Raw genomic sequence first — 26,444 nt, 5'->3', positions numbered from 1 at the left:
ATCTGCTTCACCTTAAATGAATGACAAGGCTGCTTAAAATGCTGCACTGAAAACAAAGAGCATGCCCGGTTCACTATATTAGCATCTCTGACGTGGTGCAGACGTATTGTTAGGTGTGTCTGCTTGTTTTTATGGTGAGAGATGGCTGCAGGGCTGCTTGATGGCAGGGGGGTATAAGGCTAAGCTGGATACCTCTCGAAGTGTAATGCTTCAAAATGGGGGAGATTTTGGTAGGGAGCCCTGCAAAGCTGTTCTGTTTGTGCTATGTGCTGCTTCTGTCAGCACCTCTCAGCATGCCTGCTGCTGGTCTCAACACTGTGGCTCCTCTGATCTTAACCCTGGGAGTCCTTGAAAGGCAAATTTGGAAGGGGATGCTGTGATCCTGTTCCTGGAAGCTAGATTTGCTGTACCCTGCCTGTCCCTGAAGCATGTTTCTCTGCCCTTTATGAGACTAATGAAGAACTAGCAACCTCCTCAACTTGTCCCAAAGCCTAATGGCCCATCTTTGAGCATTTGATAATATCAGATCTAAATCTTCGTTTGCTGTAGACAAAGCTGATTTAGGGATTTTTTTTAATCTTACCTGGGGTAGAAGAAGAGATTAACTGATTACCATCCTCTATCATTTACCTCTTGGAAGACTTTTAATCAAGACTGCTTCCCTCCCACTGACCGAGTCACCTGGAGGCTGAATGCACTCAGTTCCCAGGAGCACTGTTGGTGGTGGCTGAGAAGTGTTCCTCGGAGGTTCTCCAATTCCGTGCAAAAAATCAGCAAGCTTTTGGAGTGCTGTGCTTAGACTGCTTTGGTGTTTTTGCATGTTTGTTTTAAAAGAGCTTTCTGTGGCCTGATAGGCTGTTTGAGGTGGTTGTTTCCTCAGTACAGTCCCTATGCTTGGTCAACTGGTCAGGTGTGTTCTGATTTTTCCTTGCATGCTTGATTTCTCCTTGTCATATGTCCCTTGGGAGGGGCATTCCTTTTCCTGTTTCTGGACCAATACTACAGTTTTCCAACACTTCTCTGAGTTTGGTCTGGCTTTTCTGCCCCTAGGATGTGGCAATCCTTTCCTTTATGGGCTCTGCAAGGATCCCTTTATTCCTTTATCCAAGTGGTTAATGATAGCCTTGGATGGAGTGGAGGCTGGGACACGGCTTTAAGGTGTCCTTCCAGTTTGATGCCCCTGATAATTGTATTTTGGGTGTAACTTTGCATCTTGGTGCACTCTAAAGATAGTTTCAGTGAAGTAACTGGAAAGAGGAAGTTGAATGGGACACGAATCCAATTTGAGGTGCCTTGACAGTTACTTTGATGTAACGGCTCCAGCCTAGAGGAGAGGGAAGTGATCAAGACCTGTGTGTCTGTCCTGACCTCTGGAGATAAGATTTGAAAAGTACGTGATCCCTCCCAAAGCTCTTCCTTTGCATGGGCCCTTGCTTTGATTTTAGCATTTGGAGCTCTTTAGGGCTACCTCATTAGCAGTAGCCAAATCCATTCAAATGAAAGTAAAGCTGACAGAAAATCAGCCATGCATCTTCCTGTTTAACAAGAAATCATCTAAGCTGTGTGGCTAGACTGAACAGGCAAGATGAGTTATTGTGGAGACCCAAATTCCCTTGATTTCACCGGTCTCTCAGCAAGTGGAACAACCACTCCTCTTGCCGGGCAACATCATGGGTGCTTTGGCGACAGCACTTGCAGCTCTCGTGTGACAAGAAGCAACTGTGACCCCCAGCTCTCTGGCAATCTGTGGTGTAGGTTCCCTGGCTGCTAATCTCTTAGCCTTGATGCTCCGGTCTGAGAGGAGAGGCAAACCCGTGCTGCCTCCTTTATGTGCTTGACCTTTGCAGCAGTTGCCAACGTAAAAGGACAGTTGAAGTGGCAGCACGTCCTTTGGATGGAGGCTGTAATGCCTTGTAATGCCTTGTGGCTGTTGGTGTTTGCATCAGCTGTTGCTTAAGCTCTGCGTGCTTTTCTAATGGTTGCCAGAATAGCTCTGATCTGACACCAAAGCCATACACTTCAGCAGTGGATTATCTCCTCTTAATCAGGAGTATCAAACAAATTTCTGATTCTGTCCTTACATGGCTGACCAGAAATCACTTCAGCTCCTAATATGTAATTGTTCAGCATCAGATCCTTCTCTACATGTTTGGTTTGCAGACACTGGGAGAAGACCAAAGCTTTAGAGTCCAGTATCTTGCATATTTTCTTACAGTACAGTTCTGTATACTCCCAGGGTTCTCTCCTGTTGTAATTCAAATTGCTAGCCCAATCCCAGCCTAGCAGCAAAGTATATATTTTCAGCAGTAAGGGACATAAGGAACATACATTTTTAATAATATATACGTATATACATGCACACACACGTATATACTCTAGGTATTGTTGGATTCTCTGTTGGTGCATGTTTTTAAGGTGAAGATATGCTGTGTTTTTTTTCCTGGCATATGTGATCTGAGATGGATGTTCATAAGCTTCACTGAGAAATAAATGGGTCAGATTTTCTGGCTGTAGAAGCATCTCCTTGCAGGACGATAACGGTCGCAGGATGCGGGAGGGGTGGCCAGATGTGGTGCCTGTCCTGGGCTGCCATGAAACTGTGCAGCTGTGACCACATCTCCTGCCACAGAAGTAACTATAGCAGGCAGGGCTTTAAAAAAAAAAATAAATAAAAAAAAGAAGAAGTAGGGGGGAATGTTTAAAATATCTTTTGCTTCATCTATTCTTTGCCAGTCAGTGTCCCTCCTCTTCTCTCTCCCAAGGTTTAATAATGTTAAAAGGATTAATGGTGACATTAAGGCTGTGTAAATACTCAGTCCCTTTTATTAAACTTGAGCTTTCATCTCCATTGCCCTTTCAGGCTGAAGTTTTCCATGCTGGGGGCTGTGCTAGGAGAGCAGTGGTTTGGGGAAGACGAGGTGAATACCAGAACAGAAATTGCTCAGCTGTTTGGAGGAATTGGAGTAGGGGCAGGAAGCAGCAGATAACTCTTCTTCAGCATTTCCGCTATCCGGTTGCTACCGAGATAAAATGTTCTTTGGTTGCTTTTTTTTTTTTTTTCATTCTTTAATTAAAGACACCCACTGAATCTCTCAGAAGATGTAACTGTTGTGCCAGGCCTGTTCTAGGGAGAAGTGATGTTTTGTAGGCTTATTGCGACTGAGTGGTGAATGAGGGGAAGGCAAATACCCGAAACGCCATGAGCAGAGAGGGTCTGGTAAATGACTGCTGTGGTGGTTTGAGTCTGTGAAGTGCTGGCTGTTTTATTGTTGCCACTGCATTTAAGAAGCTGTTTCATTTAAACCAAGTCTCATCCCTTTCTTGTGTGTGCTCTGGGTTTAGGAAAGGCAAGCAAGCTTTTGCTTCCCATGTTGTGTAGGAGTATTATGCTCCCATAAGGAGGCAAACGCGCAGTGGGCTGGGCCGACAGTAGGTTTGGTGCTCACTGTGCCCAAGTGACAGGAGGATTTGTCACTTCAGAATTGCTCAGCCACAGCCAGCATCTGGGAAGCTATTAAATGTTGAGTGTCCCATTTCTGCTCTGCTCTTCCCTGCTCCCCTCTGACTTTTCCATTAACATCTAAGATAAAACAAATATGGAAGTGTAAAATGAAACCCCTGCGGGAAAATTGAGTGGAAAGAAAGAATCTGAGCAGGAGCTGGGCAGTGGTCCCCAAAGGGGTGTGTGGGGCTATGGTGCATCCACTGAGGGATAGGCAGAGGGGCTGGAGGGGGCCCTGTAATACAGCACGCCACAGGTTGGGTCCTGTGGGGGTTATTTCTTTGGGGCTGGCTGTGGGTCAGTGCCTTTAGGTGTTCTGTAGGTTTTGAGAAACCGGAGTAGGACATAACCCCTCTGAAAGAGGTGGTTTCTGGTTGAATCTGGGAAAAAAATAACCTCTAATCTAATTCATTTATTTAGATATTTTTCAGATAACCCTTGGCTTCCCAGCTGCTGTCTCCAGGTCAGAGTTGGCTGGGAGGTATGCTGGGACCTCTGGGAATTTAACTGCATTCAACCCCAAATTCTTGATTTCGCACTTAGTCACATGGTATAAGTGAGTATAAAGAGTAGGCTGAATTAGTGGGTGTCTTGGGCTGACACCCTCCTGTGGGCTGAATGCAACCTGTCTGCTAACTCAGTGGTCCTGATAGAGAGCAGGAGCATAGGTGAGCTGGGGAGAGACCAGAGGCCTCCTTGCAGATGACATGTGGTGTCGGTGTGGCTTTGTGTTGCACTGTGTTGTGGGTACAGCGTGTGTGCAGGCAGGGTGCTGGAGGAGAGCCCTCCTCTGTCCTGAGGGTAGAGGGGAGGCTTTCCCTTCATGGTGGCCTTTCTTCACTGTCATCTGTCTCAGTGGTCTCCTTCCCACTGTTCCAGAGGGCGCAGAGGCAAATGGTGAAAGACGAACCCCGCGGGTGTCCAGTTCCTATAGTTAGAATTTGGCAGACAATCAGGGCGCTCCGCCTTACCAAAATAACTGCCCTTTTGGGACCTTAATGTCTTGTTAACTCTTTTATTGGAAGCTGCCTGCAGGAGCAGAGAACTGGGGCTTCACACTGCTCGTGTGCCAGGACCCCTCGTGTTGCGGCACCCGCTGGCCTCATCCTGGCTCTGGCACAATGATCTCTGCAGAAGGCTGCTCCCAGGAGTCTCGGTGTAGTGGGGCTTTCACAGAGGGAGACTGGAGTTGTAGTGGATCTTTAACGCTTCTTGTGCAAGAGCCATGTGGCTTTTGTGTTGTTGAATAAATCTGCTTGGTGGAGAGAGCTCTACCATTGCAACTTTTCCTCTGGCAAAGGCTCTGGTGATGACTGCATCGTTAACATACAAATAACACAGCAGTGTTGTCTGTCTTGCTGCCACTCAAGTCTAGGCAAAGGCATAGCCTCATTGGTGCCATCCTTTTCTGGAGAGGCAAGAAACCTCACACGCCAACCAGGGCAGAAGATGGTGGGAAGACTCCTCGCGTTTTGCAGTAGAAGCAGTTGCCTCCTGCTGAGAGCCAGTCCTTCAGGCTTGGTTTTGGACCTGTGCTTCTCTGGGATAGGAGTGGAGTGATTTAGGAGAAACGGGGAGAAAGAGCAACCACCAACACAGTTTCTTTAAAATGTCCCGCTTGAGGGCTTTTGTTTGCCCTTTCCCACTCACTCCAGCAATAATGAAACAAATTGTCTGCTTTCTCTGCTCTCTGTACAGTGGAAGTTTGTTTATTCTTTCTTTTCTTTTAACTGGCTTCTCTCCATCTGGAGATCTTTAAAAAGGTACAAAACCACCGTGATTTTTCGTCTTTATTGAGAAGGGCAATGCTCATCTATCAATGAGGGGGACCAGATCTCTGTATGGGGAGGCTTGGAAGGATGATGAGGTCAAGGCATCCTTGGGGGGAGGATATTTCAAGGGGGGAGGAGTCTCCTGCCCCGTGAAGGTGTGCAGAGGATGAGATTTTTCTGAGTGAAGAGTTCAGCAATGGGCAAAGCTACTTTCTGTGGGCTTAGAGGGATCAAACAGTCTTCTGCCATCTCATGTCCAAGCGGTTCTGCTGTTAAGATCGCAGGTAAACTGCTCTTACCCCTTTTGTTTTTTCAGAAAACAAAGATTGGGCAGCACACTTTATACTTGGCTACAGGAAATGTGTCTGGTGCTCTCTGGTTACTAATTGCTGTCAACCAGTCAATGAGCTATTGTTTGTCTGTTTAAAATTAACTCTCTTTTCCTCCTAGAGAAAATCACCTAGTGTATGTGCAGGCTCCGATTGCTTGTGTAGTCTTGGGAGCTGCTCCCCTGGATGCGGATGGAGATGGTTGTGCTTTGGGTTCTTGTGGTGGGCTTGAGAGTGTGATATCCTGCTGGTACAGGGCTGACTTGTGCTGTGGCTTTATCAGTGTACAATGGACTGCAGTGTCTTAGCATCCAGCTGCTTGCACGCCAGATGAATAAGAGCGGTGGCCCTGGCTGGAAGAGATCTCAGGGCAAATAGAAGACAAGGGGATCTGAGGTTATGGCAGCAAGAAAGCTGTCAACATCGTTCAGTGGCACAGGTCCTCTTCAAGCTCTTCAACAGCAGTTGAAAGAAGGGAGGCTTGGAAAAAAAAGACGTGTGAAATACATTTCCCAGCCTTCCAGAAGGCTCCTTTGAAATAGGGTATGTGGGAGGCAACTTGAAGGGGTTTGCTTTAAAATCTTTCAGCTGACGTTCACTGTGTTGGGGTGGGAGGTTGGTGTTCGGGTACTGAATGGGCTTGGGTCAGCAGGCTGAAGCAGCTGGGAAGCGATAGAAGTGTTTGAGTCAGTGAGGCTGGGGACTGGGTGCGGTGAAAATTAGTCATGGGGAGACTGGAGAGCGGGGGAGAGAAGAACAAGGGAGAGGGGAGAAGTGACAAGGAGGTGTGTTGGGGAAGATGACTGAGTCGTGGTCACAAGGGAGATGCGAGCTGAGGACGGAGGACATTCTGCTGGAGGAGCAGGCAGTGGGAGAAGCCCGCTGTGACTGGCCCAGAACTGGAAGCGTAAGCAGGGAAGGTTTCTGGGAATGGGAGTGAGCAGGCTGCAAAGCCTGGGTTTGTCCCGTGGGATGGACCGAGAGGGGACCAAGGTCATTTCTGCTGGTGTTGCTTTCCTAATTCTTGGGATGGCTGTGAGGTGGAACAGAATTTGTGGTGCTGTTACTTGCTGCTTGAATCACAGACATCAGTTTCAATACCATGCCGTGGTTTTTTTTTTTCCTACCTTCTTTGTTGCTTCTTACTCCTTTAAGGAGCTTGGTCCCTGTGTGACAGCACTGATCTTGGGCTGTATGTTAGCTCTTTCAATTTCCTGAAGTACAGATAATGATCTTGCTTCTGGTGGGCCCGAGAAGTTCTAGAAATCCTGTTTTCTGGACTCCCCCCCTCCCCCCTTAGGGGGCTATGAGCTAATTGTTGCTTTTGTCTTGAAACCTTTCAGTAATTAAGCAAAGTTTGGGGAGATTTTCTAGTGCTTCCCAGCTCTCTGAGGTTCGCATGTCAGGGCTGTTGCTGTGACACTGGCATGATTTAAGCCTGTATTTCTTCAAACTATGCGGAAGAGTTCTTCCCATGTCAGTAAGTGCTAACACATGTTTGAAAACAGGACAGAGAAACAGCTTGTGGATTTGCCCTGCCCTTCCTGAGTTCATATTCAATAAATGTGTTAACACTATGTATTCATCGGTTTCTCAACACTTCTGGAAAAAGGTTGTTAAGCTATGGTTTGTTTTTCCCTGGTGGAAATTACAAATGCGGTATATGCAATAAAGGAAGTGAAGGCATATTAAAAGTAATGAGGCACATTTAGGAAAAAAAAAAACTTTTTCCTTTGGAGTAGGTGGCGTAGCTATGGATGGCTTCAACTTTTGAGGTGAAAAGAGCTGTGGAACGTTTGTGCCTTTTCCTCCAAATCCATTCTATCTGTCTGGCTTGCATTCTGTTCACATAGCAGGAGCAGCTACGGGTTGGACTTTGCATCTACAGATGCAAAGTCTGTGAGGGTGTGGGGATGGGGATGGAGCTGGCCCCTCGTGGCACAGTCTTTGGGGATGTGGCTCAAACAAGAACGTTCAGCTAGGAATCCATCTTGCTGTGGTGTGCTTTTTATGAGTAAACCCGTTCACAGGAAAATATATTTAATCTGTTCTGTGGCAGTGTTCTCCCGTATACACTAGGAAATGTAATTGTCTGTACAGACAAGCAAATTAAAGGTTTCTGTAAGACAGACGGTCCTTAATTAATCATAATCTGGACAACATATTAAGAGTATACCTGAAAAGCTGGGTGGCAAATTATCTGAAACTAATTAACTGTGCCCGTAAAAATGCAGTGTATTCCCTCTGTGTCCTTGAGTCTAGTTTTGTTTGTTTTTAAGGTGTGTTGAGTAATTGCATGTCTACCTGGTATCAGTTTGCATAGTTAATTTGGAAACCCTGAATAGAATACCTCTAAGGCCAGTTGAAAACATGGCTATAAAATAAGCAAAGCCAGTGCGTGGGAAATTTAGTACGTCCTAAGGCCACTGGAAATGGAAAGGTGCAGCGTAGATCAGACCTTCATTTGGAAAGACACAAGTACACCCTAGCACGGCCAACAAACAGGCATCTGTGGAGGGGACATTAGCTTAACGGACTCAGAGATGGATGAAACTCTGCCTTTTTTTGCACAGCAGTTACGGTTTTCTCCTCGATGAAAACGTGGGCTTTTTGGTGCTGAGCCCCCACCCGCTCATGCTTGTACTCTTTGCAGTTGCTGGAAGAGGAAGCGTTTCTCAAGCAGAATGTTGTGCCTCTCCATAAAGAGGTTTTGTTTGAAAAATAAACGTTTCATCCCTGACAATGAAGAAATTCAAGGCAAAACTTCACACTGTAGGATGATCAGCTGTGAGTTCAGCCCGGAGAGCTCACCCTTTGGGGCACAGCTGCCTCAGAGGGCACAAGGTCCTGCTGGGGGTCAGGAGGCAGCTTGGGCCGGGTAGTCCTGCTGCTTCTGCCTTCATCACCAGCGTTGTTAGGAAATGCCAGAGCTGGCTCTGGGTGAAGTGGAATGCGCCTACTTGATGTGCTTCTCTAATCTCCAGGAGCTGCCATTGATTTAGGTAGAGCTGTACCCTACAGCAGAGGGCTTTCCCATCAAAAGCCATCTAATATGAAAATCCAACCTTAATATATCTGAAAACATTAGCACGAGGAATAGGAAAACGTTGTGTCTGTTCCTAAGAGGAGGATATTTTCAGATGAGACCTATGAATCCAAGATTAAAAAATTCCAAGGAAGTGGATTTATTGTCTGTAGGTGGAATTTGCCCTGTGCCTTGCAGTGGGTGGAGCGATTGCGTTTTTTCAAATAGCTAACGTATCTGTACTTTGGAAGTGATTGTTTTGAATTATTCTGGTGGTGGAAGCACCTTTGGGGGGGTGCAGCATTCTCCAGTGCTGGGTTACTGGCAGGGCTGGTCTGCCCTCAAGCTGCAAACAGGTAATGCGTCTTGTTACCTGAAAAAAGGAAATTGCCAAGTAACTATGGTTAAGTTTTCTTATTGTGGAAAAATTTTTTATGGAGGGTTTGTTTAAAAGCAGGGATTTCTTTTCCTCCAGGACTCTTATTACAGAAATACCATATATCTCACGTCCGGTCTTTCTTACTGTTTCATGACATCCCTAGGTTTTCCCTGAGTGTTGGCATTGAAATTCTACACTGAAATTCAAATGTGTTAAAAGAATAAACAGAGCCCAAAGCTGTAGATCGCCTGACTGCAGATTACATCCTTTTCTATCTCTAGAAGTCAATTGCATTAGAAATGTCATCTTCCTCTGAGCATCAAAGTCCATAGGGTCCAGAGGATTTATTTACAAATTTCAAAGTTTCATCTTTGTATTAGGAAAGGTTTTCTGGCTTGGTATCCTACAGGGCAGCTCAGCTGCATTTTGTGGATGGCAGCACTGGTACCCTTGCAGAGGGACAGCATGGCTGAGCCCTGCTTTCTTGCTCTGGGGCACCTTTCTGAGCTGGAAGATGGTTTTGCATCAGTGGGGCTCAGCTGAGAGGGGCAGAGTAGTAAAATGTGCAAGCAGAAATAAATTTATAAGCAGTATGTAAGGTGCTGGGAAGGCAGCACTGAGAATTCTTAGGGAGGTGACAGCTCATTATACACCTCCTCATAGTTTGCAGTGTTCAGTAAAGTCATGAATAACACCAATACCAAATGCAGAGTGATCAGCAGAGGTGGCTCATAAGTGGGTTTTCAGGAACACTGCTTGCAGAGGATTCCTGTTTCAAGTGACTTCTGTTCCTGTGAGAATTCTGCATTGCTAAGAGCTCCACAGATGCTGTCCCTTAATTTTATGCAACTCTGTCTTTCATGGGTTGGACCAGAGCTGATGGACCCACCTGAATGTGGTGCCACTGTCTGTCCTTCCCAGTGTCTCATCTTCTGTCTGTCCAGCAGACCCAGTCTGTGCCCCAGTCCTGCCAGTGCATGCCTGTGACCTGTATCTGTAAAGATTAAACCCAGCGAAGTGGCAATTTTCTCCATGTAACTCAGACAACTCTACACGCTCTGCTACTAGCTAGGAGACTGGGAAGATGGGATGTGTGAGATTTTCTTGAAAACCACGTTGATGCTCCTGGGAATCAGTTTGTGAAACCCTTCCCAATTGATTTGAATTGGCTCCTTGATTTTGCCTGTTTGTTAGAGGCTCCCCTGCCCCTTGGTCTGTGAGTTTAAGCAAGATAACTGGTAGGCAAATGAGAGCCTGATATCTCTCTGGATAGCAGAGTCTCAGAGAGCACCGGCAAAGTATGATTTGTCGTCTGTGAAAAATGTTTGCATTTGACAGCTTTTCACAGGAAGCCTGTCAGAGTGATAATTTAATGAGTACAGATTGCTTGCAACACAGCTGTAAAACGTGCTTTTACAGTGCTGTAAAATAAGCAACCGAGTCCTTTGTGTGTTTGCTTTGTTTGAGAACAAGTCAACTTCTAATACAAATGAAAGGTGGTCATTTATTTTACCCAGCAAACAGTCAAGACGTAAGAGAGGAACCTGCCATTTTTCTTCTTGTGGTGGCAAGGTTAATGCTGGGTTACACTGGCGTTTGCTAATCAGCTTGTTTCTGTGAAGGGGCGAATTAATATCTAATTAGATGGAGTGAATTACTAGACAGTTTAGCATTAAAGTCATAAAAAGGACTTTTGGAGAGTGTAACTCCCTCTCTTCACTGCAGATGTCTTTGCCCATGGTTTATGCAGAGAAAAGTTTGATGTTCCTTTGTGCCAAAGCTGATTTCTTTAAGATAGAAGACAGAAACTGAGGCTGCAGACTTGATATGTGCCAACAGCCAGAGTAAAACACGTATCTACCATTTAATCCCTGCTGCTGACCGAGTTAAGAGTGCTAATGCAATGACCGTACGTTGCACTAGACATTGCGCACGTCCTGCTGTTCGTCCATCCCTGCTTGCTGGTGTGGGGTTCACCCTTTGCCATAGTGCCGTACTCAGTGGCTGTCTTCTCTGGCTTCTCAACCTCTCATTCCACCCCAGGAGCCTCCACGTGCACAGTGAGGCCTCATGCAGCCAAGCCACCCATGCCAGTCCCAGGGTGCCCCAGATGGCACAGTCTGGGCTGTGCTGAGGATGCTGAGGGGAAGCTTTGCAGGGCAGGAGGGCGAATGCCAGCTCTGTGTTGCAAACACGGGGGCTCTTCTGTCCTTTTCCTCTTCTGAGCTGGGGAGTGGCACTTGAATGTGTGTTTCCTGACTATGAAAATGATTGCTGGTGCTCAAGCCAGAAACAGTTTTGCACATACGTGGTACTTCCTTCAGTAGTGCTGTGTTGGGGTTTTAGACATGGCTGGTTCTGGTGGGAAGCTTTCATTTCCTGTATTTACCTTCCTTTTAAGCAAGTAAAAGCTGCTGTCTATAAGACTGCAGGTGCACAGATATTAACAGCTAATTAGTGTTCTTGCTTTAGGATAATTAATGAACATACCTGGTTCTAGCCTAGATTAAAATTTGCAAAGAGATGAATTGATCTAAAGCTTGGATCAGTTTATTCAACTTTCTGTTTGGATTGTAACCAGTAAAATAATGGATGTATCAAGATTATAACTTTCCTGGCTTAAAACATTCATTTGGATTCCTTTCGACTGACAGTTGAAAATAATAGATTTCACATCAATGTCATTTCAAAATATAATTCTTGCTGAAGAGTTTTGCTGATGCATCTGCCAGCTCTTGTGCCTGGTACTAAAGTGTTTAAATAAACAAGTTATTTGGTGATATTAAAAGGTCTGAGCAAAGGAAGGAAGTGAGCCTTCACAATGATTAAGTGAATTAGAAATTAATATACACCAAGCTAATCTCTGTAGTATAAACTCAACAGAAAAAAATCTTCCTGGAGAGGAAATGCCAGTCATGGGAACGAAAGTGGAGGTTCCTGCTGATATTGGACAGAGGACGTGTCGGGTGTTTGAAATCAATCTCTTCTTCCCTGGATCATTTCTCTTGTGCTCCTAAGAGGCTGCATTATATACAGCTATGTCAACCACTGAGCCCCATGACTTTGTTCGTCAGGAACTCGAAGAATGTTTCAGTTTTTCCAGAAAATGTTTTCTGTGTTAGTCTTTGTTTGTACTGGAGCACTTTGAAGACTAAAATCTGAACTTCAGCATACTTTTAATACGTTTTAACAAGGTTTAAATTCACACCGCGCCAGAATATATTACCCCCTCCTTCTAACAACTTCTGTCTCTAAACATTACTCCTTTGAGGATTAAAAAAAAAATTAGAGGCATGTTTTATTAAAAAATATGTATTGAATATGAGTTACAGAAAAGCAGAGGTCAGAATCCTCAGTTGTGAATGGCATGCATAAAATAACTGGTTCCCTCATCCCTGCGACGTGGGGCAGCGGCACAGCTGCACCCTGGGTGCTGGGAGCACATGGTGAGCACCAGGCACCCACACTGCATGATTTTTGTTTGCCTGGGGGAGTTTTGCAGATCCTGTTGGGTAGGCAGGGAAAACCTCAGCTATGAGGAGTGTGTGCTGGTCGCCAGAATGATGGAAGTCCCTGTGGCACTTACTCTTGGTCTCCTTAGCTCCTTCCCACGCCCATATAATGTTGAGTTTTGTTACAAAATGGCCCAAATGAATTTGACTTAGTGGACCCTCCCCTGTTTTTTCATTTTAACTCTTCTGTGTTGCGTATCCAAGGTGAAGTCTATCCAGTAGGGTGGGTGATTTTTCATCAGAGCTACCTAAATGCTATTTGTTTTTTCTTTATTTGTACTGTTGCCACTTTTATGGGAGCAGGATTCCTTTTCGTTTGTGCTGGTGTGGGTCAGCTTATTCTCTGTGTCCAAACTACCTCAGTGATACCTGCACTTTCGTCTATCAGAAACAAAGCATTTTCCCCAAGTGTCGAGGCTTTGGCAGCCCTGACTTGGTGTGGGGAATATTCTTTAAATTGACCTGGCCAGATGTCATTGGCTCAACTCACTACCAGCGTCAGAGGTGTGTGTGGCACTGCCAAGAGGCAGTGATGGTGTTTCAGCAGTGTCTGTTCTCCGGCACCGGTCTGTCTGGTGCTCTTGGACAGTGAACTGAAGCTGGGGTTTGCTTTTTGAAAGCCATGAAACCCCAAGGCCCCCAACCATTTTCTGTCATCTGAAAAATCTCTTGGCCTTCTTGTCAGTGTCAAGTGTTCAGCCTTTGGATTTTGAGAAAATTCTCACTTAATTGCACTTTCTTTGTACTGCCACAAACACATGAAGCCCTGTCTGCAATCAGGAGCAATTACATAATTGGAGACAGGCCCTGCCCGGAGATCTGACAAACTTGAAAGACAGGAGAAAGAACCCAAAGGTAGATTTTTTGGGTCTGTTTTTAAAAATCTATTAAACTTGTTAATTTTTTTAGGCTGGTTTATGATTATTCCATAAAATGAATCAACAGTAACTGAAAAGAAAGATGCACTTTGTTCAAAACAGCTGTTTTAAAGCAAAACACATTTTGATTTCTGATAACGTTATGCTCCAAAATAAGTTATTTTCAGCCATCTTAAAGGTAATGTAAAAAAACAGTTTGTGTTTTGGTTTTTTTTTTTTTTTCAGTTTGCTGACTTTTTTCATGGTTTTTAGTATGGATCAAAAGATATTTCACTCACCCGAGTCTTAGGATTGGGAACAGGGTTTTTTTGAGAATCATTTATTTATGAAAATAATTTGGAGATATAGAAATCCTTTGAGTATTTGATACAGAAATTCTTTGAAATCCATTTCATTTTGAGGATGGTTTCATTGCACCGGATTTTCAAGGTAAGCAGTGTGCAAGTGCGCAACCCAATGCTATTGTTCACCATGGCTTCTTTTGCTGTTTTGTAGAGTTCTTCAAAGAACTTCTTGAAAATGCTGAGAAGTCGCTGAACGACATGTTCGTGAGGACGTACGGCCGGTTGTACATGCAGAACTCGGAGCTGTTCAAGGACCTCTTCGTGGAGCTGAAGCGGTACTACGTGGGTGGCAACGTCAACCTAGAGGAGATGCTCAATGAGTTCTGGGCACGCCTGCTGGAGCGCATGTTCCGGCTGGTAAACCCGCAGTACCACTTCACGGACGAGTACCTCGAGTGCGTCAGCAAGTACACAGAGCAGCTGAAGCCCTTTGGGGATGTGCCGCGCAAGCTCAAGCTACAAGTGACACGAGCATTTGTGGCGGCCCGCACCTTCGCGCAGGGCCTTGCTGTCGCAAGGGATGTTGTCAGCAAAGTGTCTGCGGTGAGCTCCCTCTTGCACTTACGCCTGTTTCCCATGGACTTGCTGTGGGTAAAATCTTCCTGTGTTGTCCCAGTTCTGTAGAATGGGATAGATGCGCTTGACTCTTATGTAGGTACCTAAATGAGTTGCTGATAGTTGAGCAGAGATGGGGCCAAATTCCGTCTGTTGGTGGGGAGAGCCCAGCCGTGCGTTGTGTGGTAGGGCTGTGGACAGTGTTGGCCACCACTGTCCTGTGTTGCAGTCCAGCAGCAGGGATGTTTCCCCTGTTGGTGCTTGTCCTCCCGTCTATGGAACAGCAACAGGCAGGAAATTAACTACCATCTGCAGTGGAAATAACCATGTTCACTTGTATAATGACTGTACCTTCTTCTTAATATAGCTCTGAAATTACAGCGAGTCATGGGCATCTCTTACGGAGCAGCTGATGATTTGCTCCCTGCTCCCAGGCATGGGGAGAGGCTGTTAGCACAAGCAAACAGTACTTTAATGATAACAGTACGCTGGAGTCATATGTACAGGGCAGGAGCCAGTTGTGTTTGGTGCCACACACACACAGCATAAGTTAGGCCACAGACTTTCATGGTTAAGTCACTTTTTTTGGGTTGTCAAGCAGATGTGTTGGTCACCTTAATATTTACCTCTCTGTTCATATAAATCACCTTGGAGTGGTTTAAGTAGGATGAGTTGTGTTTTTTGTTTGTTTGTTTTACACATTAGATTTGTCTGTAATTTAGTTTGAGTTGTATGGTAGATAGAACAGGTGTATTAGGTAATCCCCTGAAAGTGATTATATAAGATTAAAAAAAAAAAAAAAGCGACTTCCTTTTAACAAACTCAGTTCACTTCCAGTGGGCTAGAAGATTTAGTACAATCATTTAATCAAGCAGAGGGGTTTACTTTCTCTCTACCTGGTTGCAGAGCAGTAAAGCACTAGGCTGAAGGGCAGGCAGTAGTTTGAATCACTCTAAGCGCCAGGAAAAAAAGGAGGGAAAAAAAAAATAGATGAGACCACAGAATCCTCCAGCCTCAGGGATGCCATCCTGTGGTGGGAAGATGTGGGTGGGAGGGTTGGTGTTGGATCAGGCTAAGCATGCCTCCATGTCAGGTCACTGGAAAAGTCTGTTGACATCTTGGTTGGGGTTTCAGATTTGGTGGCTTGTTTCTGGCTGCTTTATGTTGTGGCAGGTATCGTGGTAAAAAAAAAAAAAAAAAAAAAAAAAAAAAAGGGTAGGAGGCGATGGAATTTTCAGTGCTAGGCCATTAAGATGAAGTATTCCAGAGATCCAAATGCTGAACCCCAGTATGGTTTTGGGGAATGTGCAATCACTTGATAGACAGTAAACGTGTGTGATTGAGGGATTGTGTTTATGCCCCATCTGCTCAGAATTCATCAAAACGTCTCCAGACTTGACACAGTACCATGAGGGCTACGGTCCCTGCATCTGTTATGAATAAAAGTCATGAACCCAAGGTGGCACCCTGATTTCTTTTTTCCTTTTGAAGATCCTTGAGTGTAGAGTTGCCTTCAACTCTGGAATTAATTGCTCGAGTGTGCAAGGTTATCCAGAGACCCACTCAGCTGCAAAAATAGCTCCTGCTCCGTGAAGAATTAAGTTACTGCACTTTCCACTTCAGTTTCACAAGTTGCACTGGAGATCGTGCAACAGATCTGCTTTTCGAAGTGGTAGCAGAGGTCTGTGCTGCTGAATGCCTAAGCTTTCGTTGCAGTAGTGGAAAGAATAAACTTTTCTAATAGTGTGTTAGTCTCATTCAGTGGAAGCCTAACATCACGTTTCTGCAAGACACAGTGGGAAGTTCTATACGTGAGTTTAAAAGCTGATGCTTTTATGCCTGCTGCTTTGTGGTTGTGTTTTGGGGCTTCCCATATTACATATAGATTAGCCCAGCTCTGCTGAGATCTAGATAATGACTCTATTGACTTGGCTTCCTTATTATTTTTACTGAAGAGTTGTAGTGGGATAACTGCTTGTATCATGGATTAACTTGAGGGATAAATCTTCATCTTTATGAAAAATGACCAAAGTAATGCAAATTAGTTCTAATGCTTTTTGTAACAAGCAAGTCAAAAATTCTTAATTGAGAATCCTCAGAAGGAAAAATACAAACTACTAAAGGATCCAGCTGTTTTTCACTTCCACATGGTGCTATTAGGAGAGCAAAGAGCACTTTACAGTGGTACAGCATTGATGCCTTTTTAATGATACTATATATTTTTACATCTTCACTAGGGAGATACATTTAGAAAGGTATTGTTCTTGCATAAGTTTGAAGAAAGGGAGAAAGGAAGAGAGAATATTGAAAAGCTGTGGGTGCTTGATTTCAGATCCAGAGTGCTAGAAAATAACTTTAATTCAGAAGTGATTGGATCAGAAGGTGTGTGTTGCTGCCCAAATATACAACTGTAAAAAACTGTATGATTTTGAAAGCACAGACTTTTTTCAGATTGTGTTTAAAAAATATATATATGCATTTTTGTTTTCCATTTAAATCTTCACTCTTTAAATTCCCTCCTTTGGACCTGAAGTATGCAGTTCTCTAGATCTGTCCTGATCAGCAAATCTAAGAAAAAAGCCTAGGTTGTCATTTCTGCCTGCTTGAAATGTTTCCTGCATCTGATTTTGTCTATGGATGGCTGTAGGCCTCCAATGCTTTCCTTTGTCATCTGCTGAAGCCTGGTACTTTCTCTCTGACCTTCCTGCCCCTGCCTTTGGGAGACGGAAATCTGCCCATCCCGTAATCACTTCTTGCTACTTAGCCCTTGACAAGCTCTGAAATCAGCAGGGTTAAATTGCTGCCAGCATTGACATTTCCTGCCCCAGCTGAGAGGGCTCTTTTCTGGGGAAAAAAGGAGCAAACACAAGCCAGAGCCCAGAATGACCGAGAAAGGGTGAGAACTGGCAATCCTGCAGTTCTCAAGCTGCAGAGACGTTCCCTTAATTAGTGACACGCGGTTAAACCCGTGTCTCTGTCCAGGGTCATGACACCTTCGAGGGCAAAGTGCCCGGAGGCTTGTTGCATGCAGGTATGGGACAGAGGTCCCCGTTGTTGGGGGAGAAGAGAGAAGTGAAGTCAAGGATTGAACCCACTGACAGCATTTTGTAGGGTCAGGAGGAGCGTGCTTGACCCAAGGGGTAACAGGAGAAGTCTAGTTAGAGGTCAGGAGTCAGAAACAAATGCCAGTTGCAGGATGAAGCGTGCAGCCGTGTGACACTGAATTGCTGTGGAGAGACTGGTGATGCAAACACAGAGCTGCAGGTGGGGATGTGCTGATAGGACCCTGCCATAGTTGTGATGCTGCTGAGTTTTCTGTAGCTCCCCAGGGGATTGATGCTGTTAAGTTGTTGTCTTGAGGTTCTATTACCACTTTTTCCTCCTATGCTTATGTCTGATCAGAGCACTGGAGACTCTTGAATTTCTTCCCTGGCATGCTGAAAGCCACATGAGATGCAGTTGTCTACAGAGCAGCCTAGCAGCTGGAAAGGGTATTTCAGGGAAATGGTCCTTGGGAACCCTGTGTGCTTTGTCAGGGATAGGCAGCAGCTTCTAAGTTATGTGCAAAAAATGGTATTTCAGTTGTTAAGTACAGGTATAAGCCATGTGAAATAGATGCACAACTTTATATGAAGAATGCACGTACTTTGTGATGTGCGGTCCTTGAGAGATGGTGAAAGCTAAGAGGAAGCTGCTGGAGGTGTTTGTAGTGGGTGGAAAAGCTTCTTTGGTATTGGCATTTCTTTCCTAATGAAGTGTGATGATAGCAGCCAAAGAGGGAATTCTCTTGAAACCATTTATGGAAGATAACTGTGGGAGAGGGCAGGTAATCTGCCTTCCCACAGCTGCTTGAAAGCTGGAGAAAGAGCCTGATGGCTTTTTAAACCTCTTTGCTCTGAGCTGCCTCATCTCTAATCAGGCATCCATTAAGCACAAGGTGAAACGTGAACCTGCGTAGACCAACTTACTCTTGGCCTGTGTGAACTCCCTTACCTCCAGCTGCCGTGCCTTAACCGTGGCTCCTGAGCTTTTCTGTATGGATGTTGAATGCGAACTAGACATCAGCTTAGGAGAAGTGGTGATGAAATTGATGAAACACTAAAGGAATAAGAATTTAAACCTTTATCAGCAAATATATTTGGAAGCTGAACTCTCACTTCTGTAAATGTTGTGTCCCTCACCACTGCCATTTGATGATCTGGATCTAAGAGTTTAGTCAGTGAGCAAAGGTTCTATCTCCTTTTGTGAGTTCTTTGTCCTTGGTTGGACTTACGGGGCACGTGTCCTTAATCCTTTATCAGAAAGAAGTTCATGTTTCTATATCTGAAGCTGGACACCTGTTGGGCAAGAGCAGATCCTCCCAGTGAAGTGACGGATCGAAATGAAATTTGTTGCTTGTATGCATGTATTGAGAGGAGATGGGAAGCAGATGCTGCTGCTTCATGAGCAACTGAGAACCAGCCAGGAGAGCAAAGGAGCCCTTGTAGTGTTACAAAGGGACCTCCAAAAAAAGTTATGTCCAGGCAGTAAGTTGCAGGCTGCTGAGCTGAACAGAGGGGCCACCGTGCACAAGGACGTTTCCATCCATGTGTCAAGGGCAAACATCAATGCAGAAAACAATACTAAGCACTTCTCTACATCAAAGATGACCCTGAGAAGACCTGCCAAGAATGTGGCTGCATCTGCCTGAGCTCCAGCCATCTGAGGGTCTGTGCTAGACATAGCCTTCAAAGCATACTCGAGCAGCAGTCATCACGGATTTAACAGGCTGAGAGTGTGCATGGATGGATGTGGCTGCAGGTTTGGAGCTCATGGCATCACGTAGGAGTATCTCAGTCCACTGGGATTTTTTCTTTCTTTTTATTTCTTTGCCCCCCTCCACATTGTGACTCAGCTGTTAATTCTGAAAACGACATGAGGGATAACTAAGAAAGTTTTTTTGGTATCACTGCCAAGATAAATGCTCTCACTGTTTGGCTCATTATAGCAAACAAAATGCTCGTAATTATCCTCTGTGTCTCTGGGTTGGGGAGAGGCAGGTGCTTTAGAGAAGAAGCTTTGTTTGGAGGGCACGCTGCTTCTGAGGACATGGAAAGCAGGAGCTGCTCACCTGGGAGTTATTTGGAAGAGGTGTCTGCATGGCTGTGCATAGGCTCGGGGTGCCTGCACCCGGGCAGGGTGCAGGCAGCTCCGCATCTCTTGCACTTGTTTCTGCCATGCAAATGCCCTCAGGAAAGCCCAGGGTTGACTTCAGAGACCTGCAGCAGGGGTAGAGTGGTGGCAGCACACAGGATGGTACAAAGCTATGTCTCATGGAGAGCAACAGCTAAAGAATACAGATCCTCCATGGCATCTCCCAAGACAAGCACACGGTGCTCTCCTTTTAAGACATCAAAATTAAAACCTAGCAGGTCAAGTGTTTTGGTTCTCAGGAGTTCTGTTCCTCCCTGGTAGGGTGACATCTGCGTACGCTTTGGGGGGGAACAAGCAAACTGTAAGTAGTGAATCAAGCATAAATGCACTCTTGAACTTTTCCTCGTGCAGAGGTGACTCTAACCAGACAGATAAAGCTGCAGAAACGTCACCATGGGTAGCGAATATGGACAAGGCACAGAGCTGTGCAGTTACCAAATATTGCTGTTAAATGTGCTCTCTTGTGCAAGACCTTGGAGGCCCAAATCTGTGGTTGAATGAGATGCTTTCTCAATTATTCATATGCTAACACAAGGCCAGCAGATTCAGTTAAACGCTGAAATGCGTTGTTAATTCCAAAACACTTTCATTGGAATATTTGGGGTGGGATATTCCAAGAAATGACAGTGATCTGTTTCACGATGAGCTGAATGTTTGACTGGCATGTGCCAAGATGATGCTCTTGTAGAAGACAGTGGAGGAAAAAATTATACAAGTAAGGTTGTGTAGATCCTCAAAATTGATGACTCCTGTCTTAAAATTGGCTGCTCACCTAGAGCATCCAACATTACTTTAGTTTGTTTTGGAGGCTTTTGTTTGTTTTGCTGTGTTTTTTTTTTTTTGCCCTGAAATCATCTTTGTGTCACTGAGAAGTCGCTCTTTCAATCTTATTTATCTAGTATTGCTCTAATTCATTGTTTTTTAAAGAAAACACAACATAAATCAAAAGTAATTTCACTGCATCTATTTTCAAATTGTGGGATTTTGTTTTCTGATGGCTGTGCTGCTGGCATGGCAACGCTATTAGTGTGTAAGCTTGGAAGATAAGAAAGCTTGAATTATCAGTGTTATTACAAATAGTTATTAAAGTTGACAGAGTTTTAAATGTTGTTATTAACATTCTTAATGTTAACTTCAGGGTAGAGTGAGAGGATAAAATGTGGCTCTGGCTGTCTGGCAGCTGCAAGGAGTTGCCAGTCTGGCTGAAGCACATTGCAGGACCATCCACAGCTGGACTTCTATCACCCTTCCTCGGTTCTTCCTTACTTTAGGAAGCAGGAGGAAAAGAAACTGGTTGAGTCTCTGAACCTTAGCTGCTTGCATGGATCAGTTTTCTGCTGTAGTGGCTTTATGTAGGGTGTTAACAAGGCATTTCACTTGAGAGGTGAAGCTTGTACCAGAAGCATGCATCCAGATGCGCTTGCTAACTACTAGGAGAAGTCTAAGGACACAGGGCAAACCATTTCGCTTATTTGAGATTTTAAAATGTGATGAAAATGGCAATGTATCCATAAAACAACAAAAAAAAAACCAACATAGATTTTTGTTACAGTGAGAGCACATAATTTTTACAGGAACATGAATGCATCTTCCACAGTAAATGTAAATTGGGGGGGTACTCAACAAATATGATATGAAACGTTTGAGTTAACCACAGAAATCCCATAATTGTTTGCTTTCTGCTTAGTTCTTGTGTTTGTGTGAAAATCTTGAATTTTTAAATAGCGAGTCCAATATGAATGTGAAGATTGGTGCCAAAACACATCTGTTAACAGCTTTTAATCTTCACGTTTGACAAAGCGTACAGACATGGACAAATTGTAATTTACATGATGAAACCACAGGGTGATGGATTGCTGCAGTGGCATGGAACGGCACAGAAAGGAAATAAATTTCACAAGATAAAAGGAAGGGTTTGGAGTGCATTTACTTCTATTATAAGCTTTTACAGGGTATGTGCACTACAATGTACTACCTGGGTTCAAATCTACTGGACTAAATCCTCTTCAGCAAATAAAGCTTTCTTTGGGACTCTGCTTTATTAGAAAGGAGATTATTTGGTTTTGAGGGTCATTCTAGAGTAGAGTTTGAATGAACTTGAGTTGCTTTCCAAGATAAACACAACCCCAGAACAAAGCATATCTGGGTTTACTGTTACATACAATGGTGTTTTAAGAGCTTGCACCTGGCATGGCAGAGTGAACATTAAAAGCTTGTGAAGAATTGCCAGTGCAACATATGGCACATCCCTCTGACAGATCTAGAATTGGTCTGGACTGGGCGTGGGCCCATTGCCAGGGGTAAGGTTCTCATTGCAGCGATACGCAGCAGTTAAGCATTTATCACTGTTGTAACGAGGTGTAATTACTCGTAATCTTTCCCGAAACTCTCTTACAGGCAATCTCTATTTGTGCCTTCCTGTTGCTTCTCTCAAGCCATAAAACGACAAACCTGGACTAGTGAATTTCCCACTTTGTCTTCCTCTTCACCTGCAGTTGTATTGCATCATGAGCTATGGCTCCTCCAGGCAGTTGCTGCAGGCTGAGGTTTGAAGGAACTGGTGTTCTGTCATTTGGCATGATCCTCTGCTCAGTTTTGTGTAGAGTTAGAAACCTGTATAGGAAAGGAAGCAAAACCCTGTTTGTTTTTAAAATCATGCGAGGTCTTTGTTCAAAGGAAGCGTGTGGTATCTAATCTGAGTGAGCGGCCGGTGTCTTCGTAGTGTGGTTCGTCTGCCATGGAACGTGGGAAAGCAGCTTCGGTTTCCCATGCATCTGCTGGGATTCATAAAGATCAACCCGATGAAATATCAAAGCAGGGCAGATGCTGTGAGGTTGCAGCCGCTCGGCGCGGATGGGGAACCTAAGATGGGAAGGCGCCTCCTGGGTCACAGCCTGGCTGGTGATTTTTCGTAACATTCTGCCATGCAATCTCTTTCACGAAACTTCAGCTTTCTATCATAGTTTTAATGGAGTCCCCAGCCCACTTTACACTGCTCTAGCACCTGGCTGGTCCTATGAACCTCTTGCTAATTTCTTTCCCAAGGAGGATGCAAACCATTTTAGTGAGAGCAAGCAGTGGTGGGACAAGCTGGGATCTGCTGACGAGCCTCCAATAAGTGTGGAGGTCCTGGCGCCTACTGTGGGGTGGCATGAAAAGGGTTTTTTGTCACAAAAAACAACAGTGTGGGGGTTCCTCCAAAGTTCTGTCTCTGGGTATGAGATAATGTTTAGTTCCCCCCCCCTTAACTTTTTTTTGTTGTGCAAAGACTGAACCATCTGGCTGGCAGATGATACCTTTACGTTTGTCTGTTTTCAGTTTTCTTACTATAAATCATCTGATTTAGCTGTTTTCTGTTGCATGAGCTCTTCCCAGCACTTGAACTAGTTCTGCTTTAAAGCCATGCTGCCCCAATGAGGAGTTATCTGCTGGGGCTCCTGCTCCTGCTGTGCCTCCCAAACGGGTGTGCTCTGAAGCCTCCAAATCGGATTCCCCCACCACCGCAAGCAGCTTTCTGCATTGAGCACCCCACCTCCTTTTGCTCTGCTAAATGGGCTCCGTCTCGCTCACTTTTCCACACGATGCCTTCACAGAAAGCAGCATTTGTTCGGTTTGCTCTGCAAGGATGTGTTTGACTGGCCTCTTGGCTCTGTGGATGGCTCCTCTTGTAGGCAGGATTCCCCTATCGTGGGGGCTTTTGTGAGGGCTTGAGACCACGTGTGCTCCTGCCACAATGCCATGAATTCTTGGTTTTGTGAAGTCCCCAAGAGGCTCGGCTCAGCCGGCAGGACAAGGGACAACCGTTCTTTGTCCTGTGTGCTCGGTGCAGCATGACAGCAAAGGATTTTGTCTTGGCCAGACGTGGTGGTTTCTGATGGCATCTTCCCTGTCTGCCTCATTTGCAGAGAGATGTTTCTTGGGATCTTAGCTCATGTCTCAGAGCTGTCGCAGGCCCTCTGTTTGGAGTGTGTATGAAGGCATCTTGTTTCCTTTCTAAAAATTAAAGTGGCTCTTGTTGACAGCAGCAAGCTCAGTTGCCCTGAATGCCTGAGCAGTTGTAGCTGTACCCTGGAGCCGCAAATAAGTGGGGTACAGATGATGTCTGAATACTGCTGGCCAGCCAAAATCCAGCTCCAAGCTCTCTAAACCACAGAAGATTGTCCTTCTGTTTTTCTACTCAGTTTCCGTGCCTGTTGAAGAGAAACCGTGGTCTTTCTGAAGTTAGCATTTCTGTCCCCAATCTCTTTTTGTAAGAAAAGAGGTGAGGTTTTAAAACTCTGCTGCTATTATTGGCGAAGCTAGCCTGTTCCCAGGGATGTCAGGAGTTGGAGATTTGTCTGGAGCCAGCAGTGGTGCCTGGGGAAAAGCACAAGCACACAGCAGGTGATGGGGTCACTTCCTGAGGATGTTCTCCTACCTTTTAAAAACCGCTGTTCAGACTGGTGGAGATGGATGTGGTGCTTCTGTGATTGTGGTAGTTCTGTGTGGATCTTTTCTTCCACAGATTTTCATAGTCCTGAGTGTGTGGGGTGTTGTGCGTGTGTGTGCTGGTAAAAACTGTTGCTTGAGCTTTTTCCACCCTTCCCTGGAGTTGATGAAAGCTTTCAGCATGGGAGATCTGTGACAGAGTTGCAGCCCTCTATTCAATCTTGTGCAAAGAACTGATTATGTGACGGGTTTTCTTTGTTTTTAAATCTTTTGCTTGCTAGTTCTGTGTGCTGCTAAACAATTTTGTACCAGAATAAGCAGGGAGCAGTTGTGCTTTCTCTATAGTCCTCGTGCTGTGATGGGCTTCTTAATAGCAAGGCTAATATGTGCGGTACGAGGGCTTCCTCATGTTAGTTTGCCTCTTCTCAGCTTTCTCATCCTCTCTGCCACAAAACCCATGTGGCTGGCACAGATGTTCCACTTGTACCGAATGACCTCTTCTCTTCCTTGTGAGGACACACAGTGTCTCCTCCCCTTGGCATGGTCTTGGATCATAACCTATTTAGAGCATTCTGTAAACGCCTTAAAAGAAGTAGCAAGTACATGGCTTAAAACTCTAGAGACTGTTTATATTTTGTCAGCATATCTCCGATCCTGTCCTAATTTTGCATTTTCACATATGCTTAATCAACCCTCAGACTGGCTCCTGGGGAGACTGTTTGGTGCCTCAGATGGACCCACCAAATGGTCAGTAGCAATACGTGGTGCTAGCATTAACGCTTCTCAGGCCAACGGTGTGGAATTTGTTTCAATGAATGTTTTGAAGCTGGGCCAGAGAGTGAATCAAATGTGAATGACCATGAGTCACTTCTGAAAACAGCCCTGTTGAGGGTTCAGAGGTGACTTGCCTGCTGCAGATAGCTCCGCCTGCACGGGCCACAGTGCAAAATTGCAGGTGTGTTGGCTTTGGGAGTCCTCCAAGCTTGTCTTTTGGCACTCTGTGCCAAGAGGCTGCCACCTCCATCAATCGTGGCTACCTCCATGGGGAAAGAGTTATGCTATTTAGCATGGTGGGTGCTGAGTATAAAAGAAGCTGGGTGTCTGTCATGTAAATGTTATGTTGCAGGGTTTGAATGTCAGATAAAGGAGATGGTCTGTCTGTGAGAGAGCCGTGCTGGGTGATTGTCGGGGAAGAGCTGAGGAGAGCAGCTGCCTTCCTGGGCTGCTCTTCATGGGTTTTGTGGGGGGAATATCAGCAAGCATCACATTTCTGCCACTTTTTCTTGAGAAAGTCCGGAGTCGTCATCTTCGGTGTGTATTTGAAGCAGGGTATGGGTAATGCAGCCTTGTGGTTTCCCTTTTGGCTTAATCACTTTCACTAAGCTCAAATCCTGCATGTCTCCCTTGGGGTGCCTGTCCTTGTAGCCCAAGCAGCATCTCTGTGGGTGCATGACAGTGCAGATTACATTCTGCAGAGGGGAGGACTGGTTGTGATCCTTGAGTAGCAGGTGTGCCCAAGGAAGTAAGCCAAAATCCTTATCCACAACCCAGATCTCTGGGACTGTGTACCTGTGCATCATGCCTCATTACACCTCCTTTGCACAGTTCCATTCCAACCAGCCCCCTGGTAAATGTGTTGTTTGTTTGTTTGCTTTTTTCGTTTGTTTGTTTGTTTTGTTTTCTTTGCTCTAGTGACTGAGGGCTAATTTTCTTCTCCTTTTTCTCTTTTAAAGGTGAACCCCACACCACAGGGTACAAGAGCACTGCTGAAAATGATGTACTGCCCATACTGCCGAGGTCTGGTATCAGTGAAGCCCTGTTACAATTACTGTTTTAATGTTATGAGAGGCTGCTTGGCCAACCAAGGGGATTTGGACACCGAGTGGAATACCTTTATGGGTAAGGTCCTGTTAAAACTGCATGTAATGATGCCCTGATATTGTTTCCCCCATTTGAATGGCTTCTAGGAGCAGCCACATGTGCTACAGCAGATTTTTAGGTGTCTGATAGGTTATCATTTTCTTCCACATCTCTGTGTAGAACAAAGCTGTTGTAGTTCACATTAATTTCTAAATACCCAAGACTTTCATTGCACCAGTGACCTCCATTGCAGGAAATTAGGCAGATGGAGCTGCCATGTGCTTGTAAGCCTGGAATGTCTCTTATGTCACAGCTGGGCTTGCTCCAGCAGTATCTCCTCTGTCTTGATGCATTACGGTGTCCAAAAACATAAAGGCTGAGACCAAATGCCAGTTAGAAATAGGGAAACAGTGTCGTGTTTTGGTGCAAAGACTTGCAACCTGTAAAGCCACATTGGTTGGATGGTTGGTCCATACTGCCCTTGGATCTGCTCTCCTCTCTTGCTGACTTGGTCCCTGTCCTTTTGCCTCTGCTTCCAAGGACTCTCATTGCGCAGCCTTCCCATCCTTTCACTGGTTTCTCTCTAGTGTAGGTATAAGCTGTTTCTTTCCATATGACGTTGTTGTTACTATACATCTGTTCTTCCTAAAGCCGTTTTTCTTGCTAT

The 26,444-nt window shown here is 45.0% G+C and overlaps 1 protein-coding gene across 3 annotated transcripts in view; it reads left to right on the top strand.

Moving 5' to 3' along the window:
• GPC4 (glypican 4) overlaps positions 1-26,444 on the top strand; it is a 69,718-nt gene that overhangs the window by 31,427 nt on the left and 11,847 nt on the right. For all 3 annotated transcript variants that reach the window (XM_072043158.1, XM_027464876.3, XM_072043157.1), the window contains 2 exons: positions 13,893-14,284; positions 25,651-25,816. In XM_072043158.1, coding sequence (XP_071899259.1) covers positions 13,893-14,284; positions 25,651-25,816 — 558 coding nt within the window. The remainder of the gene's footprint in view (positions 1-13,892; positions 14,285-25,650; positions 25,817-26,444) is intronic.

The sequence above is a fragment of the Anas platyrhynchos genome, chromosome 10 (assembly GCF_047663525.1).
Source record: "Anas platyrhynchos isolate ZD024472 breed Pekin duck chromosome 10, IASCAAS_PekinDuck_T2T, whole genome shotgun sequence".
In the NCBI taxonomy this organism is placed as follows: domain Eukaryota; kingdom Metazoa; phylum Chordata; class Aves; order Anseriformes; family Anatidae; genus Anas; species Anas platyrhynchos.
The sequence above is the reverse complement of the archived record's forward strand: the minus strand, read 5'-3'. Positions and strand labels throughout refer to the sequence as shown.